Source organism: Antechinus flavipes, chromosome 4 (assembly GCF_016432865.1).
Source record: "Antechinus flavipes isolate AdamAnt ecotype Samford, QLD, Australia chromosome 4, AdamAnt_v2, whole genome shotgun sequence".
NCBI lineage: Eukaryota > Metazoa > Chordata > Mammalia > Dasyuromorphia > Dasyuridae > Antechinus > Antechinus flavipes.
The window spans coordinates 449,911,991-449,932,643 of NC_067401.1; the positions used below are offsets into that span (position 1 = coordinate 449,911,991).

Sequence of the window (20,653 nt, forward strand, 5' to 3'; positions counted from 1 at the left end):
GGTTTCACCAGACTACAAAAGGAGTCTGTGATACCTGCCACAAAAGGTTACGGGGCCACAAAAGGTTACGGGGCCTCAAAAGTTATGGCTAAATTGAGACCTGGAAGAGACCAACTGGTCATCTTACCAATGAGGAAACTGAGACTGAGAGACATTTGTCCAAAGTTCTACCTAATAAGTTTCAGAGCAAGGACTACTCCCTGTCCCACAAATACATTCTCATTCTGAGGCAAGTTACCAAGAGAAACATGGTGCCTATTATTAACAGAAAACAAGTAACTATGTGGCACAGAACACTGGGATTAGAGTTAAGAAGATGGGAGTTCAAATTCTGCCTGAGATTTTCTAGCTGGACAAGTCCCTTACCTCTATTTGCCTCCGTTTCCCCAAGCATAAAATGGAGATCATAATAGTGCCTTGTTGGGAGGGTGGAATGAGTGCAATAATTGTTAAGTACTTTGTGGTGTTCTTCTTTTAAATATAATGGTTCTCTGGGAGCAGGTTTCTCGGGGAGGTTTCCTGGAGGCAGCCTTAGTTTCAGTTCAAAGTAATAATCACTTCAAATGCAGCCAGCTGATAAAATCCAAATGTTTATTTTCTCCTTCCAAGTCTTGTCTCTTTCCTTGGGCCCGGTTAGCTTTCCCGACTCCTGGCAATCTTCCGAACTGACTGACTCACTGAAGGTCTAGGAGCTTCTTCTATATGATCTCTTAAAGGTGTGAACCCAAAGGTTGACTCCTCCTCTGAGAGAGTGGGATTGTGGGTTTCTGACTTGTGAATCTCCCAAATTTGTGAACTCCAATGTGTGAGCTAATGTGTGAACTCTCAAAGGTGCAAACACAAGCATTGTTTCTATCAATATTAGTGACTTAAACCTTGTAAGGATTTGCTCTAATGTGTGAACCAATAAGCTTTGTATCAATTCCACTGAGTTAACACTAGGATTCTACATTAAGTCCTATATAAATGTTGCTGTTGTTGTTTAGTCCTTTCTCAGTCACTTCCAACTCCCCTTGATCCCCTTTTGAGGACCCCATTTTCCATTCCTTCTCTAGCTCATTTCACAGATGAGAAAACTGAGGCAAACAGGATGAAATGACTTGTCACATAGTCACACATCTATGTCTAAGTGTCTAAGGCTGTACTTGAATTCTGGAAGATGAGACTTCTTGATCCCAGCCCTACTATATTTATTAGCAATTATTAAGCAGAGAAATGACAAAGAACACAGGCAATGGCACATGTGCACATTTTAAAATTAAAATCCTTAAGTTTTAGGAATACGGAATAGGCCCAATGAAAGACCCAGAATAACTTGGTTAACTGTAGGAAATAAAGCCTAACTAGTCCAAGAGGGTTAGTCCAAAAAGATACTGTGGATGAGAGGGCACGGTCACACAATCACTAGTTTGGGACTCCCGATCAAGATCCACAAAATTAGATCAAAAACAGGAGGAAGGAGAATCTCAGCCCAGTCCCCTGTACATCTGCACGTTCCAAAAACGGGACTGAGAAACAAAGTTTTTTGAAATAGTCATAAATCATAGTGGACAACGTGTCATGTGGTTTCTGCAATGTCCTTTCAAAGTTTCCACTGGAAAATGCTATATGCCAAAGAAAAAGAGGTGAGGTGAAAATTACTTAGCTACTGAGTCAGGCAGAGAAACAGATGAATCATCTGAGCCAGAAATTCTGCTGAGACTGGGGAAGGCAATTCTGGTCTTCCTATTCTTTTTCACTCTATTCAAAAGTCATAGAATGACAGTATATTCAGTTAGAAGAGACCTCAATGGCTGTCTCCTCCGATCTACCCCCAAAGAAGAATCCTTACTAGGATATATTGAACAATCATCTGGTCTTTGTCTGAAAACTTCCAATGAGGGAAGCCATCCACCTGTGGGCAAAGCTGGAGCGCTCGGCTCATTAGAAGGATCTTTCTGCCTCTCTGCAGCTTTCTTCTGTTACTTCTAGATTGGCCATCTGGGGTCAATCAGTTAACCAATCAATTAATCCCTCAACAAGTATTCATTAAACACCCACTAAATGACAGGAACTCTGCTAGTCCCTGGGTATCTAAAGAAAAAGTGAAAAACAGAACCCAGAGTTTTCAAGAAGCTTATATTTTAATAAGAAAGTCCACATGTCTGTAAATAGCCAAGGAGATGCAAGGGAATCTTAGAGGTGACGAAACTAGTATCTCCCCCAGGTAGTGGGGGGGGGAGCCAGGAGAAGCCCCTTGAAAATGGAACGGCGACCTCGTTGCATAGAAAGCCAAGAAATCTAAGAAATCGGGACAAGGAGAGAGAAAGCAATCTAGGTGAGGGGCACGCCCAGATGAGAGACAGAGTTGGGGGTAGGGATCTGCTACAGATGAGTCTGACTAGCCCACTGGAGTCACTTGAGTTCTTGTGGGGTGGGGAGAGGGATGATATGCTTGACCCCTGCTTTGGCCCATAAACCGTAGCAGATTCTGGAAGATGGCTGGAAATGGAGAGGTTGTGTAAGAGTTCAGACAACAGATGGTGAGGGTTCAAAGTAGGGGGGGAGGTATGGAAATGGAAAAAAAAAGAAAGGAATGTTATCCAAGAGATGTTTGGACAAAGACAAAAAAAATTGACAATTGATTGACTATATAGGCTGGGTCGGAGCAAGAAAGGGCAGGAAAGTGGCACAGTGAATGGAGAAGCAGCCCTGGAGTCAGAAAGACCCGAGTTCACGTCTCAGATACCTGCTAGTTGTGTGGCCCTAGGCAAGTCACTTAACTTGAGTTTGCTCATCTATAAAATGTGCTATAAGAAGGAGAAGGAAATAGCAAACTACTCTTGTATCTTTGCCAAGAAAGGATCACAATGTGTCGGGCATGACTGAAGAAAAACTGAGCCACAAAATGAGGCTAAGGAGTTGTGGAGGAGGGCAGAGAAGCCTCTGGTCTGCTGACTGTAAGGATGCTGGTATCCTCAACGCAATAAGGGAGCTTGGAATAGGGTCAGTTTGGAAGAAAGAATGAGCTCCAACTGCAACATTTGTTGAGTTTGAGATGGAACGTGGGGTCATCCAGCTCATAACATCATGTAGAAAGCTGATGATAGGGATCAGGATTCCGAAGAAACACCAGAGTTAGGGGAAGAGAACTGGAAATCATCTGCAGAGCAATGGTCACTGGACCTGTACGATGCACGGGAAAGACCACGGACAGAGCTCGGGGGATGAACAGAAGGAAGGAATGGTCAGACAGGGAGGGTCACCAAAAACAAACCAGCCCGCCAAGCATAGCAAGCTGAGGGGAACATCTGGCAGAAAAGGCTCCTTGATAGCATCAAGGACTCAAAACTGATGGAAGAGGACTAGAAAAATCCATTGGCCATTAAGAAATTGTTTTAACTTTGGAGAGAGCAGTGCCTATGGAAAAATGAAGTTGGATGAGAGTGAGAAGAAAGGAAGGGAGCTACAAGTGGAGACAGCTGGAAAGACTGGATAATAGATATGAAAGTAGAGGAGATGTGGGTGTGATGAGGGTTTGCGATAAGGAGGTTAGGCAGGAATGGGAGAGGAGAGCTCTGAGTTGGGAGAATTCTCTAAACCCAGAGGCTATAGTTTAAAAAAAAAAAAGGCTTTATTATTAAAGAAATACCAGAGATTCTCTCTGCACATTCTCAAGGGGGAAGTGAACTGCAAAGAGTCATTTTTGAAGACCCATTTTATGTATGAGTCTAGGGGAAGTTTCATAATTCTCAATTGAATGTGAAATCTTGCTGGGGTTGTGACTTCCCGACAAGAAAGGTTATCTTGCTCTAAAACCATTTGGGTTTGTAGATCGAAGGGGATGGGGATTTTTGTGATTTCACATAATTTTACAGGGCTCACTCAGGTCATACAGAGTTCACTCTAGTCAGCTGAGGAACAGCTGATAGGGAGGCATTGAATTAGAGAGGGACGTTGATGGTGGGACCAATCTTCTAGAGAATTCAGAAGTCAGCCAGTTAACTAGCATTTAGGAAGCACCCACTGTGTGCCGGGTACTCTGCTAAATCCTGAGAATACAAAGAAAAGCTCTAAAAATATTCTCTGCCACAACACAATAATCAATGACTATAGCAATCTAGTATTTGATTAAACCCCCAAAGTCCAGCTTCTGGGATAAGAAGGCACCATTTCACAAAAATTGCTGAAAAACTGGAAAATAATATGTCTGAAACTCAGCATAGACCCACAGCTCACAGCCTATACCAAAGCAAGATCCAAATGGGTACAGATACCATAAGCAATCAGGAGAGCAAGAGCTAGTTTATACATCAGATCTTTGGAGAAGGGAGGCATTTATGACCAAGGAAGAATTAGAGAACATCAGGAAAGGCAAAATGGGCAACTTCGATTAGATTAAATTTAAAAAGTTTTGCATAAAAATAGGCCCTGCCCTGGTGAAGCTCACAATCTAATGGGAGGAACAGAATCCACACAATTTTATGTGTACACTCAAGCACAAGGGACGGCTAGTCTGTGAGAAGGCACCAAGATTAAGGGGGAAAGGCTTCATGCAGGGAAGATTAGGGATTGGAGGACAACCGGGAACCAGGAGGCAGAGATGAGGAGGGAGAGGAGTCCAGCTATAGGGGACCACTAGTGAAGAGACTCAGTCTTCTGTCTTTGTCCGTGGAATGGCAAGGAGGCCGGTGTCAGCAAATCAAAGGAGAGGAATCAAGTAAAAGAAGACAGGAAAGGGAGGAAGGGGACAAATCATGAGGAACTTTAAAAGTGAAACAGGTTTCTACATTTTATCCTGGACTTAGTAGGGCATCCTTGATGTTTACTGAATTGTGGGGAGAAGATATTATGGTCAGACCAGTGATGAAGGAAGATCAGTTCAAGAGACAGTGAAGAACAGACTGGAGGGGACAGAGACTGGAGACAGGAAGACAAAGGGTGAGTCAGTGAGGGCTTGCACCGGAGCGGGGCAACGTCAGAGGAGAGAAGGCATGTCACCAAGGCAACTCGACAACTGATTGGATATGGAGTGTCTGGGGGATGGACGATAATAGTGATGTTAGGGAAGGGGATCGAAGAGGGGACAAGATGGTGAATTGGGTCTCAGATATACTGAGTTTAAAATATCCATAGGAAGGCCCGTTTGAGACATCCAAAAGACAGTGGAAGAGAAAGACTGAAAATCAAGGGTGGGGGGGGAGAGGGGGAAGAGGGGTTAGGATAGAGCCTCGAGAATCATCAGTACTGAGATGATTCTTGAATCCACAGGAGATCACCAAGTGAAGCAGTGAGGAGGGAGAACAGAACAGGGCCCAGGACAGAGTCCTACGGGACAACAATGATTGACCAATAGACATGACCCGGATGAAGATGCCGCAAAATAGCTGGAGGAGAATGAGGAGGGCTCAGCTTCCGGAAAATCTGGACAGAAAACACAGAAGAGAAGAGGAGGACAGGCTATAAACAGCCGAAGTGGAAGAGGACTGAGAAAGGTCTGTTGGGTCTGATGGAATGGTGAAGTTGGAAGGGAGGCTGGAAGGGGCGAAGAAGAGAGTGAGGGAGAGGGAAGAGTGGTGAATTTCCTCCGGAGTGGGGTGTGATGTTCAGCCAGTCTGTTATTGTTCAAGGGCAGAGGTGCTCAAATTTTTTAAATGATTAAACTTTTTAAACAATTAAGGGTCCAACAAGCTTTGGTTCATTGTGCTGGTAAATATTTAATATCCAGCTCTCTGAAAACACAGGATACATCCTTAAATTCCATCTGTATCACTTTAAATTCCATTCTGTATCACCTTTCCATCAGTATTACACTATTGATTGTCTAGATAATCGATAAAACAATAAAGCTTCAGTTGCTAGCATTTGCTGATTTTAGAGCTCATGCTGCACATTTAACAACCGGCTCTCCCAGATCAGTAAAAACCAGCTCCAGCTTTATTGATAGTTACTGCATTAAAATTCAAAAGCTCCTAGTATTCCTATGAAAGACCCTCGGGGGTTCCTGGGCTCTACTTTGAGAAACCTGAAGGTAACACAGCCAATGAGCCAGGTGGCTGGGATTAGTCCAGGTGCCTCAGGCACCTCCTCAGGACTTGGCTGTGTGGCCTCCAGTGTGTGGCATAAAACCCAGAATTCAGCTCTTCCCAAGGCATGGAGAACATGGAAAGGAATGGAGAAAACTAGAGTCGGGAAATAAGGAAGCTGTGTGAGCTCTCCAGGTGAGCCAGGTATGGAGCAATCCTTTCACTGGGGGCAAGTTTCAGAAAACCCCGGATTTTAGCTCTGCCCTCTCAGATTTTGCTCTTTAAAAAGAGCAAGTTCTCGAACATGATTTTTATTTGCATCGGGCCCAAGTCCACATCAATGGCTCAGGGCGTCTCCTGCAACCCCTAGACTTTCAGCGGAGCCCATTCATCCCACCTGGGGTGATGTGGGGATGGCCCAGGGACTTGGGAATGGGGCTGGGCCTGTGTCCTCAGCTGGGGCAGCAGCCTGACAAGTTGCCCAGTGTTGGGGGAAGCAAAAAAAAATGTGTATATGGGGAGGCAGAAGACGGAGAGTCAGGGACAGACAGAGAGAAAAGGCAGAAGAGAGGGAAACAGAGGGAGAGAGATGACAGCTGGGGAGCGCCTTGGACCTGGAGGCAGGAAGTTTTGTCGCCGTTATTGTTCAGCTGTTGCAGTTGTGTCCAACCCTCTGTGGCCCCTTTGGGATTTGGGGGGCAGAGATACTGGAGCCATTGGCCATTTTCTTCTCCAGCTCATTTTACAGATGAGGAAACTGAGAAAGCAGGATGAAGTGACTGGCCTGAGATCCCACAGCTAGTGTCTGAGGCTAGATTTGAACTCAGATCTCCCTGTCTCCCTTCTCTGCTGCCTTGGGAGGCCGAAGTTCTCATGTAGCCTCGAAGAGGCTCTGAGATCCCAGGTTAGCCATCCAAACCCTTCTTCTGTAAAATGGGCGCACCAACAGCCCTTCTTTGCAGGGTTTTGGGGAGCGGCTGGCCAGGATGAAAGGCTCTCAAAGGCTAGCGGCCGATTCGGGAGCCTCTGGAGCCTCCTTCCTGGGCTCCTCGCCAGCCAGCGGGCTGCACCCGGACCCCACTCCCCGCTTGGCAGTGAGCCCCCGGCTCCAGCTAATCGATCAAGCGGGGAGTGCTTTGTCACGCGCCGCCAAGTGCCAGACACTGGTCAAAGATACAAAAAAGGAGAAAGGCCGGCCTTTCTTCGCGGAGCTTACCGTCCGGCCCGGGAGGCGGCAGAGAGAAGTACTCTGGCCGGTGGGGGGGAGAAGCAGCGGACCCCTCCCCCAAAAGAACATTCTCCTGTAAACAGGTACGTACAGAGCACAGAGAGTATGTGAAAAACCCCTTTGGAGGATAATGGTACATGGCTCCCGGGAGAAGGCAAGTCCCGGCAAGGGCTTTTAACTCTCCATCTGTGTCCGCCCGGAGTCTGGCACACAGTAGGCGCTCAATAAATGCTGGAAAGGCCTGACTCTGTGTCTGGAGACTCACTGATGGAGTTCAGAAGAGGATGTGAGGGATGGGAAAAGAGGAAAAAAAGAAAGAGGGATGGATGGGAGGAGGGAAGAGGAGGAGGAAGGAGGGAGGAGGGAAGAGAGAGGAAGGAGGAGGAGGAGGGAGAAGGGAGGAAGGAGGAAGGACCCGGAGCTGGGCCTCCATCCAGGCTCTGGGCTCCCGGGCAATAATGAACCCGGGCTGAAGCAGCTCCTTCTCTGTCGGGGTGAGAAAGGTGACGCCCCAGGGAGTCTCCTCGCAGTGCACTGTTCTCAGCTGCGAAAATCGGAGTCGGCTCCAAGGTCCCTTTCAAAAACTCCCTGGTTTTAAAATGGAAGGAAATTCGATAGCCAAGTGCTGCCCTCTGGTGGTCATTCTGGGGAATCTGTCCCTGCATCATGAGGAAATGCTGCCATCAACGGTCTTTTTCAAGCTCGGTTCTTTTGGATGTGTGTGGGACGGACGGGCGGGAGGAGGGAGGGAAGGAGCCCCGGCCCGGTGGTTAAAGCTTGCACAAATATCACCGGATTGGATCCTCGGCCACGAGTGCGATTCTCGTTCCCATTCTCCGGCTGAGGAAGCCGAGGCGCGTGGAAATCACAAGTATCTGCGGGGATCCAGGCCCGTGCTTTGCTCTGTGAGCCCCCTCCCCGCTTCCTCCGGGACGTGCACAACGACTTTTGTGGCCAGACCACGTCCCGGTTCAGCTCTGCGGCTTTGAGTCCGTGCCTGGGGATGGGGGGCGGGGGACCAGCCAAAGGGGCTGCTCATGGGCCTTCACCAAAGAAGAGGGAGGGGACCCGTTCTCTGTTGGCCCCAGGGGCATCTCGGGTTAGGGTTAGGGGGCATTTAGGGCTAGGGTTAGGGGGCAGGGTTAGGGGACATTTTAGGTTAGGGGACATTTATCGTTAGGGTTAGGGGACATTTATCTTTAGGGTTAGGAGACATTTAGGGTTATGGTTAGGGGGCATTTAGGGTTAGGGGACATTTTAGGTTAGGGGACATTTTAGGTTAGGGTTAGGAGACATTCAGGATTAGTGTTAGGGTTAGCGTTAAGAGAGATCAATTTACAATTGATGAAGTTCCCCACAAGAATCTCTTATCCAGATTGAGATGAGCTGGAACATGCCAGATGCCTTTTTAGGGTTAGGGTTAGGGGACATTTATCGTTAGGGTTAGGAGACATTTAGGGCTAGGGTTAGGAGGCATCTCGGGTTAGGGTTAGGAGGCAGGGTTAGGGTTAGGAGACATTTAGGGCTAGGATTAGGGGGCATTTAGGGTTAGGGTTAGGGTTAGGAGACATTTAGGGTTAGGGTTAGGGGACATTTATCGTTAGGGTTAGGAGACATTTAGGGCTAGGGTTAGGGTTAGGGTTAGGGTTAGGAGGCAGGGTTAGGGTTAGGGTTAGGAGACATTTAGGGTTAGGGTTAGGGGACATTTATCGTTAGGGTTAGGAGACATTTAGGGTTATGGTTAGGGGGCAATTATGGTTAGGAGACATTTTAGGTTAGGATTAGGGGACATTTATCGTTAGGGTTAGGAGACATTCAGGATTAGTGTTAGGGTTAGCGTTAAGAGAGATCAATTTACAATTGATGAAGTTCCCCACAAGAATCTCTTATCCAGATTGAGATGAGCTGGAACATGCCAGATGCCTTTTTCCTAACTATCCTCCAGCAGAGCATCCTTTTAAGGTTCTGGGTTGAACTCAATGACCCCCGACTTCCCTTGCAACTCTGAAATTCTGGGATTCTGTGCAAACCAGGAGGGGCATTCACCTAAGCTCCTTCCCCACAACATCACAGGAATGGAAATTCTAGTGGGTGGCCAGGAGCTCTCAGCCTCTCTGCATTTCTACAGAAATGTTTATACCTCAGACCTCACAGAAACATTTTACATGGAAGTTTGTAAATCTTAACATGATCAATAAAAATGTGATGATAATAATTTCCTTAAACAGCCGGCAACACAGGGACACAAAAAGTCTTGTTTTCGTCTATTTTGTGATCCCTTTACATGAAGTACTCGTACCATCAAATCTGTCGGCCCTTCACTATTGCTGCATTAAGGCTCAGCCTTCCCCCCACTGGCCATGCCCTCCTTCCCCTCTACATTTCTCCCTGATAACAGATCCATCTTCCTAATGCATGGGATGTCAGGCTTCCCAGACTTAATCTCACAAGACTTTCCCTTCTATGTACTCTCTGCTCTGTAGAGCTCTCGCCTCCAAGTCTCTGTCCATGCTGTTCCTGAAACCAGGAATGTCCTCACCTTCCCAACCGTCACATCTACCTGTCGGACTCCTACCAAGTGATAATGACGGAAGAAGGAGGGGAGTAAGAGAAGGGGCGGGAACAGAGGCGAGAGAAAGACTTTGAGAGAGCACCCAGAGGAAGATGGCTGGATCGTGAAGAGTCTCGAGGTCACATGCAGGAACGGGATTGGTACAAGGGCAAGGTTGAAAGAATTTAGCAGAGAACAAGGAAAATCCTCCTAATGAGCAACTCCAAGGGGGAATGGGAAAATACTCACACGCTTTCCCTTGAGATCTTCAAGCAGAAGCTGAACCTGAGCCATGAACTAGTACACTAGTTAACTAGAAGTGAACTAGAAGTTCCTTGAACCCAGTAAGGGCAATAATGTTTAGTAAAGACCTCTGAATGATTAGTTATTCTCTGTAATACATTAGTCCCAAAAACTATCCTCCAGAGAAAAAGCTGGTATTGCTTGAATACAGACTGAAGTGTGCAATTTTTCACTTTTTAATTTTTCTTTTATTTGAGTCTTCTTGTACAAAATGACTAATATGAAAATGTTTTACATAATCACACATATATAAACTTTCTGCTTGCCTATCATCTCAGAAAAGGAGGAAGAAGAATAGAATTTGGAACCAAAAACTTTGAATAAAAATGTTTTAAAAATTGTTTTAAAAGGTTTTTGAAACATGGCAAAATGGGAATTTCATCTTGGAGGCACAGTGGCTGATACAAAGTAGGCACCTAATAAATGCCTGCACCCTCCTCCTTCCTCTGCTCTCATCAGACCACAACCAAGGTACTATATTCAGATCTGAGGGCTACAGTTTGAAAGGGCCCCCAATCTGTGAGAAAACTCCATCAAAGAACACCCAGGAGGGTGGAAGGAAGCTATGTCATAGGAAGAGTATTTGACGGAATGGAGGGTTTAACCTAAAGAAGACCCAGAGAGGAGCATCGGATCTGTCACCACTTTTAGGAAGGTCCACTAGCTGAGGGACCACGTTTGTTTAATCGTGGAGGGCAGAATCAGGATACCTCCTGAATCAGGAGAATTAGGCACAGTTTCAGGGAAAACTTACTAATAAAATCATCCAAGAGTGAGATTCATATTAGATGTATTGTCACTGGTGATTCAAACATCAAAGAGAAAAATCTCTAAACTCTGCTTGCAGACTAAGACTAAGACTTGGAGACAAGGTGGACAGATGGAGGGAGACTGCTACAAAAATGGATATAAAGCCCAAACCTGCTGATTGGGGGTGGGGTGGCCAAGCTGGGCAGTAGAGCGAGCACTGGAATCAGTGGGCTTGAAATCAGGAAGGCTCATTTTCCATCACTTACCAGTGACTTAACCCGGTTTGCCTCAGTTTCCTCATCTGCAAAATGAACTGGAGAACCAGTATCTTTACCACAAAAACCTCAAAGAGGGTCAAGAAGAGTTGGACCCAACTGATCAGCCAGAATCTTGGACATCAGGGGCATCAAAGGCCCTTTTAGAGATGGGTACCCAAGCCAAAGTAAGCGGAGAGCTCAATAAATAGTTGCAAAGTGACTACTGTGTGTAAGTCACTGGCAAATGTTAGACATAAAACATAAAACAGCCCTATTCTTTCACTCTCCAAAAATGAAAAGTTTGGGGAGGGGATTACAGCCATCTTGCTCTATGGGGCTGGCTTCATCCTGGGTTCTTTCTGCTCTTCAAGCACAAAACATGATTCTAAGAACCAACCACAGGGTGGCCAAAATCCAATGAGGAAAGAAGGAAAGCAGAAACCAGCAGAAGAAAGAGGGGGAGAAGAAGGGGACCCAACAGTGTCCGTCAGGGTGAGTGTCCAAGGGGCACGATCACTCCAAGCTACAGGTAAGAACTAGCCCCGGTCCTTGAACTCCTCATCTGCTGTGGGAGGTGCTGGGGAGACAGAGTGCCTCCCATGCAGGGACTGTGTCCTGCAGCTCCGGCCAAGCTGGGGAATCGGGGCCCCTTCTCAGAGGCGCCCTCATGAATTTTGAAGGAATTGCTTCCTTTCCGTCAAAGGGGGCGGAAAATAAGAGGTTGGTGTTGTTTCCCGCTCACAGAGTCATGAAATTGGGCACCCGTGGACTCACCCCAGCCTAAGGAACCAGTCATCCCACAAGCAGCTACATGCTAGTCAATCACTGGGTCCACAAAGACCAAAGTGCGCCCGACACGGGAGGAGATGCATACAAAATGGGTATAAATTCGATGCCAGGAAATTCGAGGAAAGCTCTAGCGCTTGGGATCAGAAAAGACTTCGTGTAAGGGGGAGTGTTTGAGCTGGGGCCAGGGGTGCCCTCCAGGTATAGAGCAAACTCAAGGTAAAAGTGTGGAGATTGAAGGGGAAGAGCTCATGTGCCAGAAACCGGCCAGTGTGAGCAGACCAGATGAGGGAGGAAAAACAATTTGGAACTCAAAATCTTACAAAAATTCATGTTGAAGACTCTTTACATGGAATTGAAAAAATAAAATATTATTTGCCAAAAAATGATTAGGCAGACTGTTTCACAGGGAGTTCCAGCTCATGTTCCCAGACAGTTCCTTCTTTTTCTAACACCTGTTCTGCATTGTCCACGAATCAGGGCTGTGAACCTCTGCCTAATTCTGGTATTTTAATCTGCCATTTGGGGTTCTCTCAGCCAAGCCTATCTCTCATTACCCTGATAATTATAGCAGCAAGTTGGCAATAAATACAGTTGAATTTGTGGAACTAAGGTATAAAAAGTCATCATTTATACATGGCAAATTCTTACCTAGGTCATTATCTCGGATTCCCATGTACGATTCCAGAAGACAATCCACCTTCTTAATGGCCTTCTCATCTGCCTCGGAAGGCTTTATTGAGGACAAGAGAAAAAGTGGGTTATTTTATTGGTAAAACATGACAACTCACATGCTCTGGGTCTGTCCCTACTGACTCATAGACATCACTTCATTTGAAATATGCAGCCTTTTTCCACCTGGAAGCTAAAGTTCTGACTGAGGAGCTCCCATCAAGAACCCTTGATCAAGAAGGGCTCCCTTCTCTCCCCTCCTGCTCTCTCTCTCTCTCCCCTGCAGGCAGCTGGTGAACTCAAATTCTGAGGGTTTGGCAAGTCCTTGAATGCCAATCTGAAACCTCCCTCCTCAAATCTCAGCTCCTTCTCCCACTGAGTAGTTGCTCCTTGGAACTCCATTTTATTAAACCCTGGCCAGTCCTTATTCCCTCCCATATTTTCTTGGCTTCCAGACATTAAGACATGTGGCTCTGCTGCTGCCTCATCCTGTAGCTTCTCGCAGCACCTGGGGCCTGCTCACCTTGGAACATCCCACCACTCCTGCAGTCTTCTCAACCCTTGCAGAAGCAAGGTCCACCCCTTCTCCTCCTCTCCCCCTCTACTCCTTTGTGGGATCTCTTTTCTATCCTGCCTTTCCCATTGGGATGGAAGCTCCTTGGAATCAGGGGCTATCTTGTATTTGTTTTTATTTATCCTTAGCACTCAGCACAGTTCCTGAGACAGAGCAAGAGCTTAATAAATACCCGTTTCCTTCCTCCATTCCCTCTTTCCTGCTTCCCTCACTCTCTTCCTTCCTCCCTCCCTCCTTTCTTTCCTTCCTTCCTCCCTTCCTTTTTTCCTTCCTTCCTCCCTTCCTTTTTTCCTTCCTTCCTCCCTTCTTTCCTTCCTTCCTCCCTTCCTTTTTTCCTTCCTCCCTCCTTTCCTCCTTTCTTTGCTTCCTTTCCTCCTTTTTTTCTTCCTACCCTTCTGAGAATCTCAATTTCCTTATCAGTAAAATGAGGGTAAATTTAGTACCACCTACAGCATATCTCTGGGAGGAAAGCCCTTTGTAGCAGGTAAAGATCTCTATTAAAAGGCCCCTTTTCTCTAGTCTGTCTCTTTATTTTCCCAATGCTTCTTGACTTGGAGGTGGAAGGCTTGCTTTTTTGAACCTCCATCTCAATCCCTTTGGGGATCCCAGCATGCCTGTCCCTCCCCTCATTTCATTCAGAGCTTGGTTCAGGCTCCCCACCAGGGATCCACGTATTAATTTGCAGCCAACATCTGTGAGGTGCCTATTATGTGGCAGGCACTGTCCTAGGTGCTGGAATACAAATTCAAAAATGAACCAGTTACTTCCCTTAAAGTTTATGGTCTATTGAGGAAGGAAACTCCATAGATATAGAAATGCATAAACACATAGATGATAAAGAATAAAAAGAGTAGAAAATAGAGATGATAGATAGATGAATCAATAAATGCATGAATGGGTGAATGTATACAAATAAATATTGATAGAAATACTCAAAAAAGGAGGCAAGGGACATCCAAAATGGTCATTTCATCACTGATAATACTCAGTTTCCCTTAAAATTGTACATTTTTTGTTCAGTCATTTTTCAGTCCTGACTCTTTGTGACCCCATTTAGGGTCTTTCCTGACAAAGCTATGGAAGTAGCTCACCTTCTCCAGCTCCTTTTACAGATGAGGAAACTGAGCCAAACAGTGTCTTGCCCGGGGTTACACAGCTAGTGTCTGAAGCCAGAATTGAACTCAGGAAGAAGCCTCTTGACTCCAGCCTGCATTAACTGCTTTTGCATTTGGGGAGCTGCACACATGCTGTGTCTCAAGATAGTGGACCAAGGCAGGAAGTCAGATCCTGCCTGGGACACTTTCCAGCTGTGTGACCTCTCGAGATTAAGCTTAGTTTCTTCATCCCCAACCCAAAGACCCAAGGATCTCTTCCAGCTCTAACTCTAAGGGAGCCTGATACACGGGGAGCAACAATGGCTCCCTTTCCATCTCTGGGCCCTAAGCCCAGCCTCGACCTACCAGATCTTCCACAGTGGCCGGGCCTTTGGATCTCAGACGCAAAGTTCCCTTGCCAGAGATCTTGTTTCCAGCTGCTGTCTTTCCGGCCCTGGCTCTTGGCTGGATTTCTAGAAACAAACGCACAGTGAACAGTAAAAGTGAGATTCCCCAGTGCTAAGAAAGACCTGGCCCAGCCTGCCTGCTGTAACAGCAGCTCTGTCCTTCCCGTGGGCAGACCCGTGCCCCCCATGGGCCCTGGCCTTGGAGGCGGGAGGCCTCGGCTCAGAGCATGGTCCCTCCACTGGTTAACTTTGATGCAAAACACTCCATCTTCTTCTACCTCAGTTTTCTCATCCATAAAATGAGCCCCTACCCTCAGGGCTCTTCTGTGGCCCAAAAGAGATCCTAGATGGAGGCATCTTAAAAAGCGTAAAGGGTTCCACATGTCGGGTATTATTGTCAGCACTTCCCAGAACAAAAGGGACGTTCGTGTTCGTCTATGGTTCACGTGTGGATTCAAAGAGAAAAAATGCACACCCCCAGACATTTCCTGGCAAGCCTCTGCCTCCTCATCTATAAAATGGACAGACTAGCACAGCGGTCTGGTGCTGTGGGGTGGCGGGAGGCTGCCCACACCGGGCCATTCCCTGTGCACATTAGTGGTGAGATTATTCCCTCCGAGATTGCCTCCCGGAGGCCCAGACACAATCAGTGTCTGTGGCTGTGACCCTGAGGAGCAACGGTGGCTTCTCGTCTTTTCTTTGTACCCAATGCCTCCCCCTTAACAAATGCTTGCTGACTCAGCCAGGAGGAGGGGAAAGGGGCCAAGGTCGGCAATCATGTTGTGGCTCAGTCGGTCTGACTCTTCGTGGTCCCACTTGGGCTTTCTTGGCAGAGATACTCGGTGCTCTGCTATTTCCCTCTCCAGCTTATCTTACCAAGGAAGAAACAGTGCTCTATGCCTAAAGTGGAGGGAGGAGAGCCAGGTGGAGCAGTGGATAGTGAAGGCCTGGAGTCAGGAAACCTGAATTCAAATCCAACCTCAGAGCTGACTAGCCATATGACCCTGATCAAGTCACTAAACTTCCTCCCTCCCTCCTTTCCTTCCTTCCTCCCTCCCTCCTTTCCTTCCTTCCTCCCTCCCTCCTTTCCTTCCTCCCTCCCTCCTTTCTTTCCTTCCTCCCTCCCTCCTTTCTTTCTTTCCTTCCTCCCTCCCTCCTTTCCTTCTTTCCTTCCTCCCTCCCTCCTTTCCTTCCTCCCTCCCTCCTTTCCTTCCTCCCTCCCTCCTTTCCTTCCTCCCTCCCTCCTTTCTTTCCTTCCTCCCTCCCTCCTTTCTTTCCTTCCTCCCTCCCTCCTTTCTTTCCTTCCTCCCTCCCTCCTTTCTTTCCTTCCTCCCTCCCTCCTTTCTTTCCTTCCTCCCTCCCTCCTTTCTTTCCTTCCTCCCTCCCTCCTTTCTTTCCTTCCTCCCTCCCTCCTTTCTTTCCTTCCTCCCTCCCTCCTTTCTTTCCTTCCTCCCTCCCTCCTTTCTTTCCTTCCTCCCTTCCTTTTTTCCTTCCTTCCTCTCTTCCTTCTTTCTTTCCTTCCTCCCTCCCTCTCTTCTTTCTTTCATTCCTCCTTCCCTTCCTTCTTCCTTTCCTCCTTCCCTTCCTTCTTCCTTTCCTCCTTCCCTTCCTTCTTCCTTTCCTCCTTCCCTTCCTTCTTTCTTTCCTTCCTTCCTCCCTCCCTCCTTTCCTTCTTTCCTTCCTCCCTCCCTCCTTTCCTTCCTCCCTCCCTCCTTTCCTTCCTCCCTCCCTCCTTTCCTTCCTCCCTCCCTCCTTTCTTTCCTTCCTCCCTCCCTCCTTTCTTTCCTTCCTCCCTCCCTCCTTTCTTTCCTTCCTCCCTCCCTCCTTTCTTTCCTTCCTCCCTCCCTCCTTTCTTTCCTTCCTCCCTCCCTCCTTTCTTTCCTTCCTCCCTCCCTCCTTTCTTTCCTTCCTCCCTCCCTCCTTTCTTTCCTTCCTCCCTCCCTCCTTTCTTTCCTTCCTCCCTCCCTCCTTTCTTTCCTTCCTCCCTTCCTTTTTTCCTTCCTTCCTCTCTTCCTTCTTTCTTTCCTTCCTCCCTCCCTCTCTTCTTTCTTTCATTCCTCCTTCCCTTCCTTCTTCCTTTCCTCCTTCCCTTCCTTCTTTCTTTCCTCCTTCCCTTCCTTCTTCCTTTCCTCCTTCCCTTCCTTCTTTCTTTCCTTCCTTCCTCCCTCCCTCCTTTCCTTCTTTCCTTCCTCCCTCCCTCCTTTCCTTCCTCCCTCCCTCCTTTCCTTCCTCCCTCCCTCCTTTCCTTCCTCCCTCCCTCCTTTCTTTCCTTCCTCCCTCCCTCCTTTCTTTCCTTCCTCCCTCCCTCCTTTCTTTCCTTCCTCCCTCCCTCCTTTCTTTCCTTCCTCCCTCCCTCCTTTCTTTCCTTCCTCCCTCCCTCCTTTCTTTCCTTCCTCCCTCCCTCCTTTCTTTCCTTCCTCCCTCCCTCCTTTCTTTCCTTCCTCCCTCCCTCCTTTCTTTCCTTCCTCCCTCCCTCCTTTCTTTCCTTCCTCCCTTCCTTTTTTCCTTCCTTCCTCTCTTCCTTCTTTCTTTCCTTCCTCCCTCCCTCTCTTCTTTCTTTCATTCCTCCTTCCCTTCCTTCTTCCTTTCCTCCTTCCCTTCCTTCTTTCTTTCCTTTCTCCCTCCCTTCCTCAGTTTGCCTCAGTTCCTCATCTGTAAATTGAGCTGGAGAAGGAAATGGCAAAGCACTTCAGGATCTTTGCCAAGAAAACCCCAGAGAATTGGACACAACTGAACAACAAAGCTGGAATCTGAACCACGTCTTCTGAAGCTGCCTTCTCCATCTCTCCCTGCTTCCTGCCTCCTAAGATTAGCTTGCTTTTAGTTCTCTAGTCCATACCAGCCTAGGCTACTCACATGAAGAATCCAAGAAAGCGGTTGGAAAGGATGGATGGGGAGGGGGGGAGGGGTGGAAGAACCAAAGGAAACAGATGACTCGAAGGTTTCCGAACTCCATGGGAAGAGGGAGGAAAACTCCCAAATGCTGGCACAAGACAGAGAGAGAATGAGGACGTAAAGGAAGGCAGCAATTATCCTCAAAAGGATAGCAAAGAGAGAGACAGGCCATGAAGCATGGAGAGAAGGTGGCGAGCCGGCTTCCCGGGCCCCTGCAAAAGTGGAATCCAAGGCAATCACTGCCACTGCTCGTTGGACTCCAGTCCTAATACGGTATTCCAACCTCTGTTCTCCCAAGGCAGCAATGACACACGAGCACCCAATCATTTGCTAGGTGCTGGGCTCTTGGCTCCATACTGGGAATTCAAAAACAAGCATGGAACAGAGCTAGCCCCCAAGGCAGAGACATTCTGCTGGGGGCAAGAGACTCCCCGCACACAAGTGTATTCGTGATGCATTCAGAAAAAAAGTAACTGGGAGGAGAGGACAATGAACGTGGGGAAGGGATGAGAAAGACACCAAATTCTGCTTTGGAGAAAGGGAGAGATTCTACAAAATGGAGGTGAGGAAGAGAGCATTCCAGACACAGGGGAGAGGGGCAGACCTGCAAAGGCTGGCTGGTTTTGTCCTTCATTCCCAAAGAGGCCCCAAACGACATCACTATGGTAGAGTCGGGTTAGTATGGCCAGCTACGGCTCAGACTAGTATGAGCTCGGAACACTCCGCCACAGGGTGGACACAAACAGTCCCTGTGAACATCTGGGGGCTTTTCTAACTTTGTGCATCTTTGAACAGACTCAATTCTGCTTTGCTCCTAGAGCGCGGCGCCTTCTCTTATGAAGGCCCGCCATGTTGGGCGGTCCTGTGGCAATGTCCCCCATGTCATACGATCAATGATAAAGCTCCTAAAAGAGACCTGGAGAATGTCCCGGTATTGCTTTTTCTGACCCCCTTGTGAGCATTGCCCTGTGGGAATTCTCCATAGAATATTGGGGGGGGGAGGGCAAGCGTATATTTGGCATTTGAACAACGTGGCCAGTGGAGCTGCGCTCTCTGCAGTCCAGTTGTGAGCTTGGAGAGAGGACCTCAGGGTCCAGTCCCTGATCCTGCCAGGTGATTTCCATTCACGTGGAAGCGATTCCGTTTCCTGGCACGGCGCTGGGACTGTCCGGGTGTCACAGGCCACAACAATGAGGTCAGCACGCTGGCTCAGGGGTAGGTGGGTGGTGGGCCCAATGCCTCTCCTCCCCCACACTTTCCCTGCGAGCTTCCCCAACGCCGAGCCAGCTCTGGCAATGCACGTGTCAGTCTCGTTATCAATGTGGACATTCCTGGACAGCAGACCGCCAAGGGGAGTGAACTTATCCACAGCATTCGAAACTTCGCTGTTTGCCGTAACCGATGTTCCACAAATGGATGACGTGGTTCTGGCTGATGGGGGACCATGTTTTCTCGGTGTTAATTGGCCAGAATTAGCACAAGCAGCGGAAAACGGCTCGTGGCCTTTTCACATTGAAGAATTTGCCATCAGTGCGATAGCCGACCTTGAATCCATGTTTGTCCTCAGTGAAAGTGGAAAACACCACGCTAAAAAGCACAGGAGCAAGCCCACAGCCTGCTCTCATTTCACTGGTGACCGGGAAAGTGTGAGAGCATTGCCCACTGCCCAGAACCTGGGCAAGCGTGCCGTCGTGGAACTGCCGTACAATACTGAGAAACTTCTCAGGGCCACCAAATTTTGACAGAATTTTCCATAAGCCCTTGTGACTGAGAGCACCAAAGGCCTTGGTCGGAGCTGCAATCATCGGGCGTGGATGGCCATCCTCCTCCTGACATTTCTCTTGCAGTCATTGGGCAGCAAACACCTGCAGGGGGTGGTCTTGTCATTTTCAATAATGAATCAAAAGCTAAGAGCTCAACAGCACCTGCTTTCACCACCTTTGGGACTAACTTGTTCTTATCCACCTATTTCACCTGGGGAAGTCTTCACCTGATTGGGGTAGAAACACCTCCTAAATCACTGACAGGCTGGAGACCCCTGGATTTCCTCAGCCTGGTTCAGCTAGTCTGCCAGTTTAGCAGGGAGTGAGCACTGCCCACGCTACAGCTTCTCAAAACCACAGGGGAGAGCTGGGGGACGGGTGGTGCTGATGGTGGAGGAGCAGCCCTGTAAAGGTCTCATTTTAAGGGGCTAGTCTTCCCTGAAGCCCTGTACACCCCCATCCCCCCTACCCCTGCCAAGGTATGGAGGTAGATTATGGATTATAATCTACATAAAGGAAGAAGCAGACCAGAGTGTCTAGAATGTAGGATGTAAGCATAGGAGGGGGAAGATGGAGGGGGAGGCGATAAGCAGGACACATGAGGACTTTTGTATTTTGTACTAGAAGTCATCGGGCCACATTTTGGCAGCTGTGAGGGCGTGGATCCAAACCTTGAGACAGTGGTTCAAGCCCAAATCTGGATGATGGAGGGAAGGAAATGGCCATGAAAACTACCAGGACAGAGAATTCACGGATTTCACAACTCTTTGAGTGTGGGGCACAGAAGGAAAAGGCAGAGGCAAGACTGATTTCCAGTTGATAAACGTAGATGACCAAAAAAGAGACTGAAGGGGAAGACTTGTGGGGAAGGGAGGGAAGGCGGAATAAACTCTTCCCCAGAGGAGAAAACCTGACTGGATAGCCAGGAGCAGGGGAGGCCAGGGGAGTGTAAACAAGTTCCTCTCCAGGCCACTTCCAGCTCTGGCCACTCTTCTTTTGCTCCAACCTCTGGTTTCCTCCAGTTCATCCTTCCCAAATTTTAATCCCTGACCATTAATTCCCAAGCCCTCCAAGTCTCCTTCCAACTGGGTCCTTCCCACAACCCCTTCTCACTAAACCAACTCCCATCTCCAGATTTCAGTTTTCTCATCTATAAAATGAGCAAATTGAATAGGAGAGTCTCTGGTTCATTCCAATTCTAATATTCAATGATTTCACAAACATTTTGACTATTTTCTATTTTAGAGTATTCATACTTGGCTAGACTTCATTATTTAATTTTTTAAAAAACATTTATCAAGCACCTATTATGTGCAGAATTCCATCCTGGACACTGGAAAGACACCATTTAAACAAAAAAGGATTCTT

General features: G+C 47.7%; 1 protein-coding gene across 1 annotated transcript in view; it reads right to left on the reverse strand.

Annotated features, from left to right (window-relative positions):
- Positions 1–20,653, reverse strand: part of GIPC2 (GIPC PDZ domain containing family member 2) — an 80,506-nt gene that overhangs the window by 11,556 nt on the left and 48,297 nt on the right. Inside the window, exons 4-5 of the mRNA XM_051999356.1 lie at positions 14,587–14,693; positions 12,532–12,613 (exon numbers count right to left, since the gene is read on the reverse strand). Of these exons, the coding sequence (XP_051855316.1) occupies positions 12,532–12,613; positions 14,587–14,693 (189 nt within the window). The remainder of the gene's footprint in view (positions 1–12,531; positions 12,614–14,586; positions 14,694–20,653) is intronic.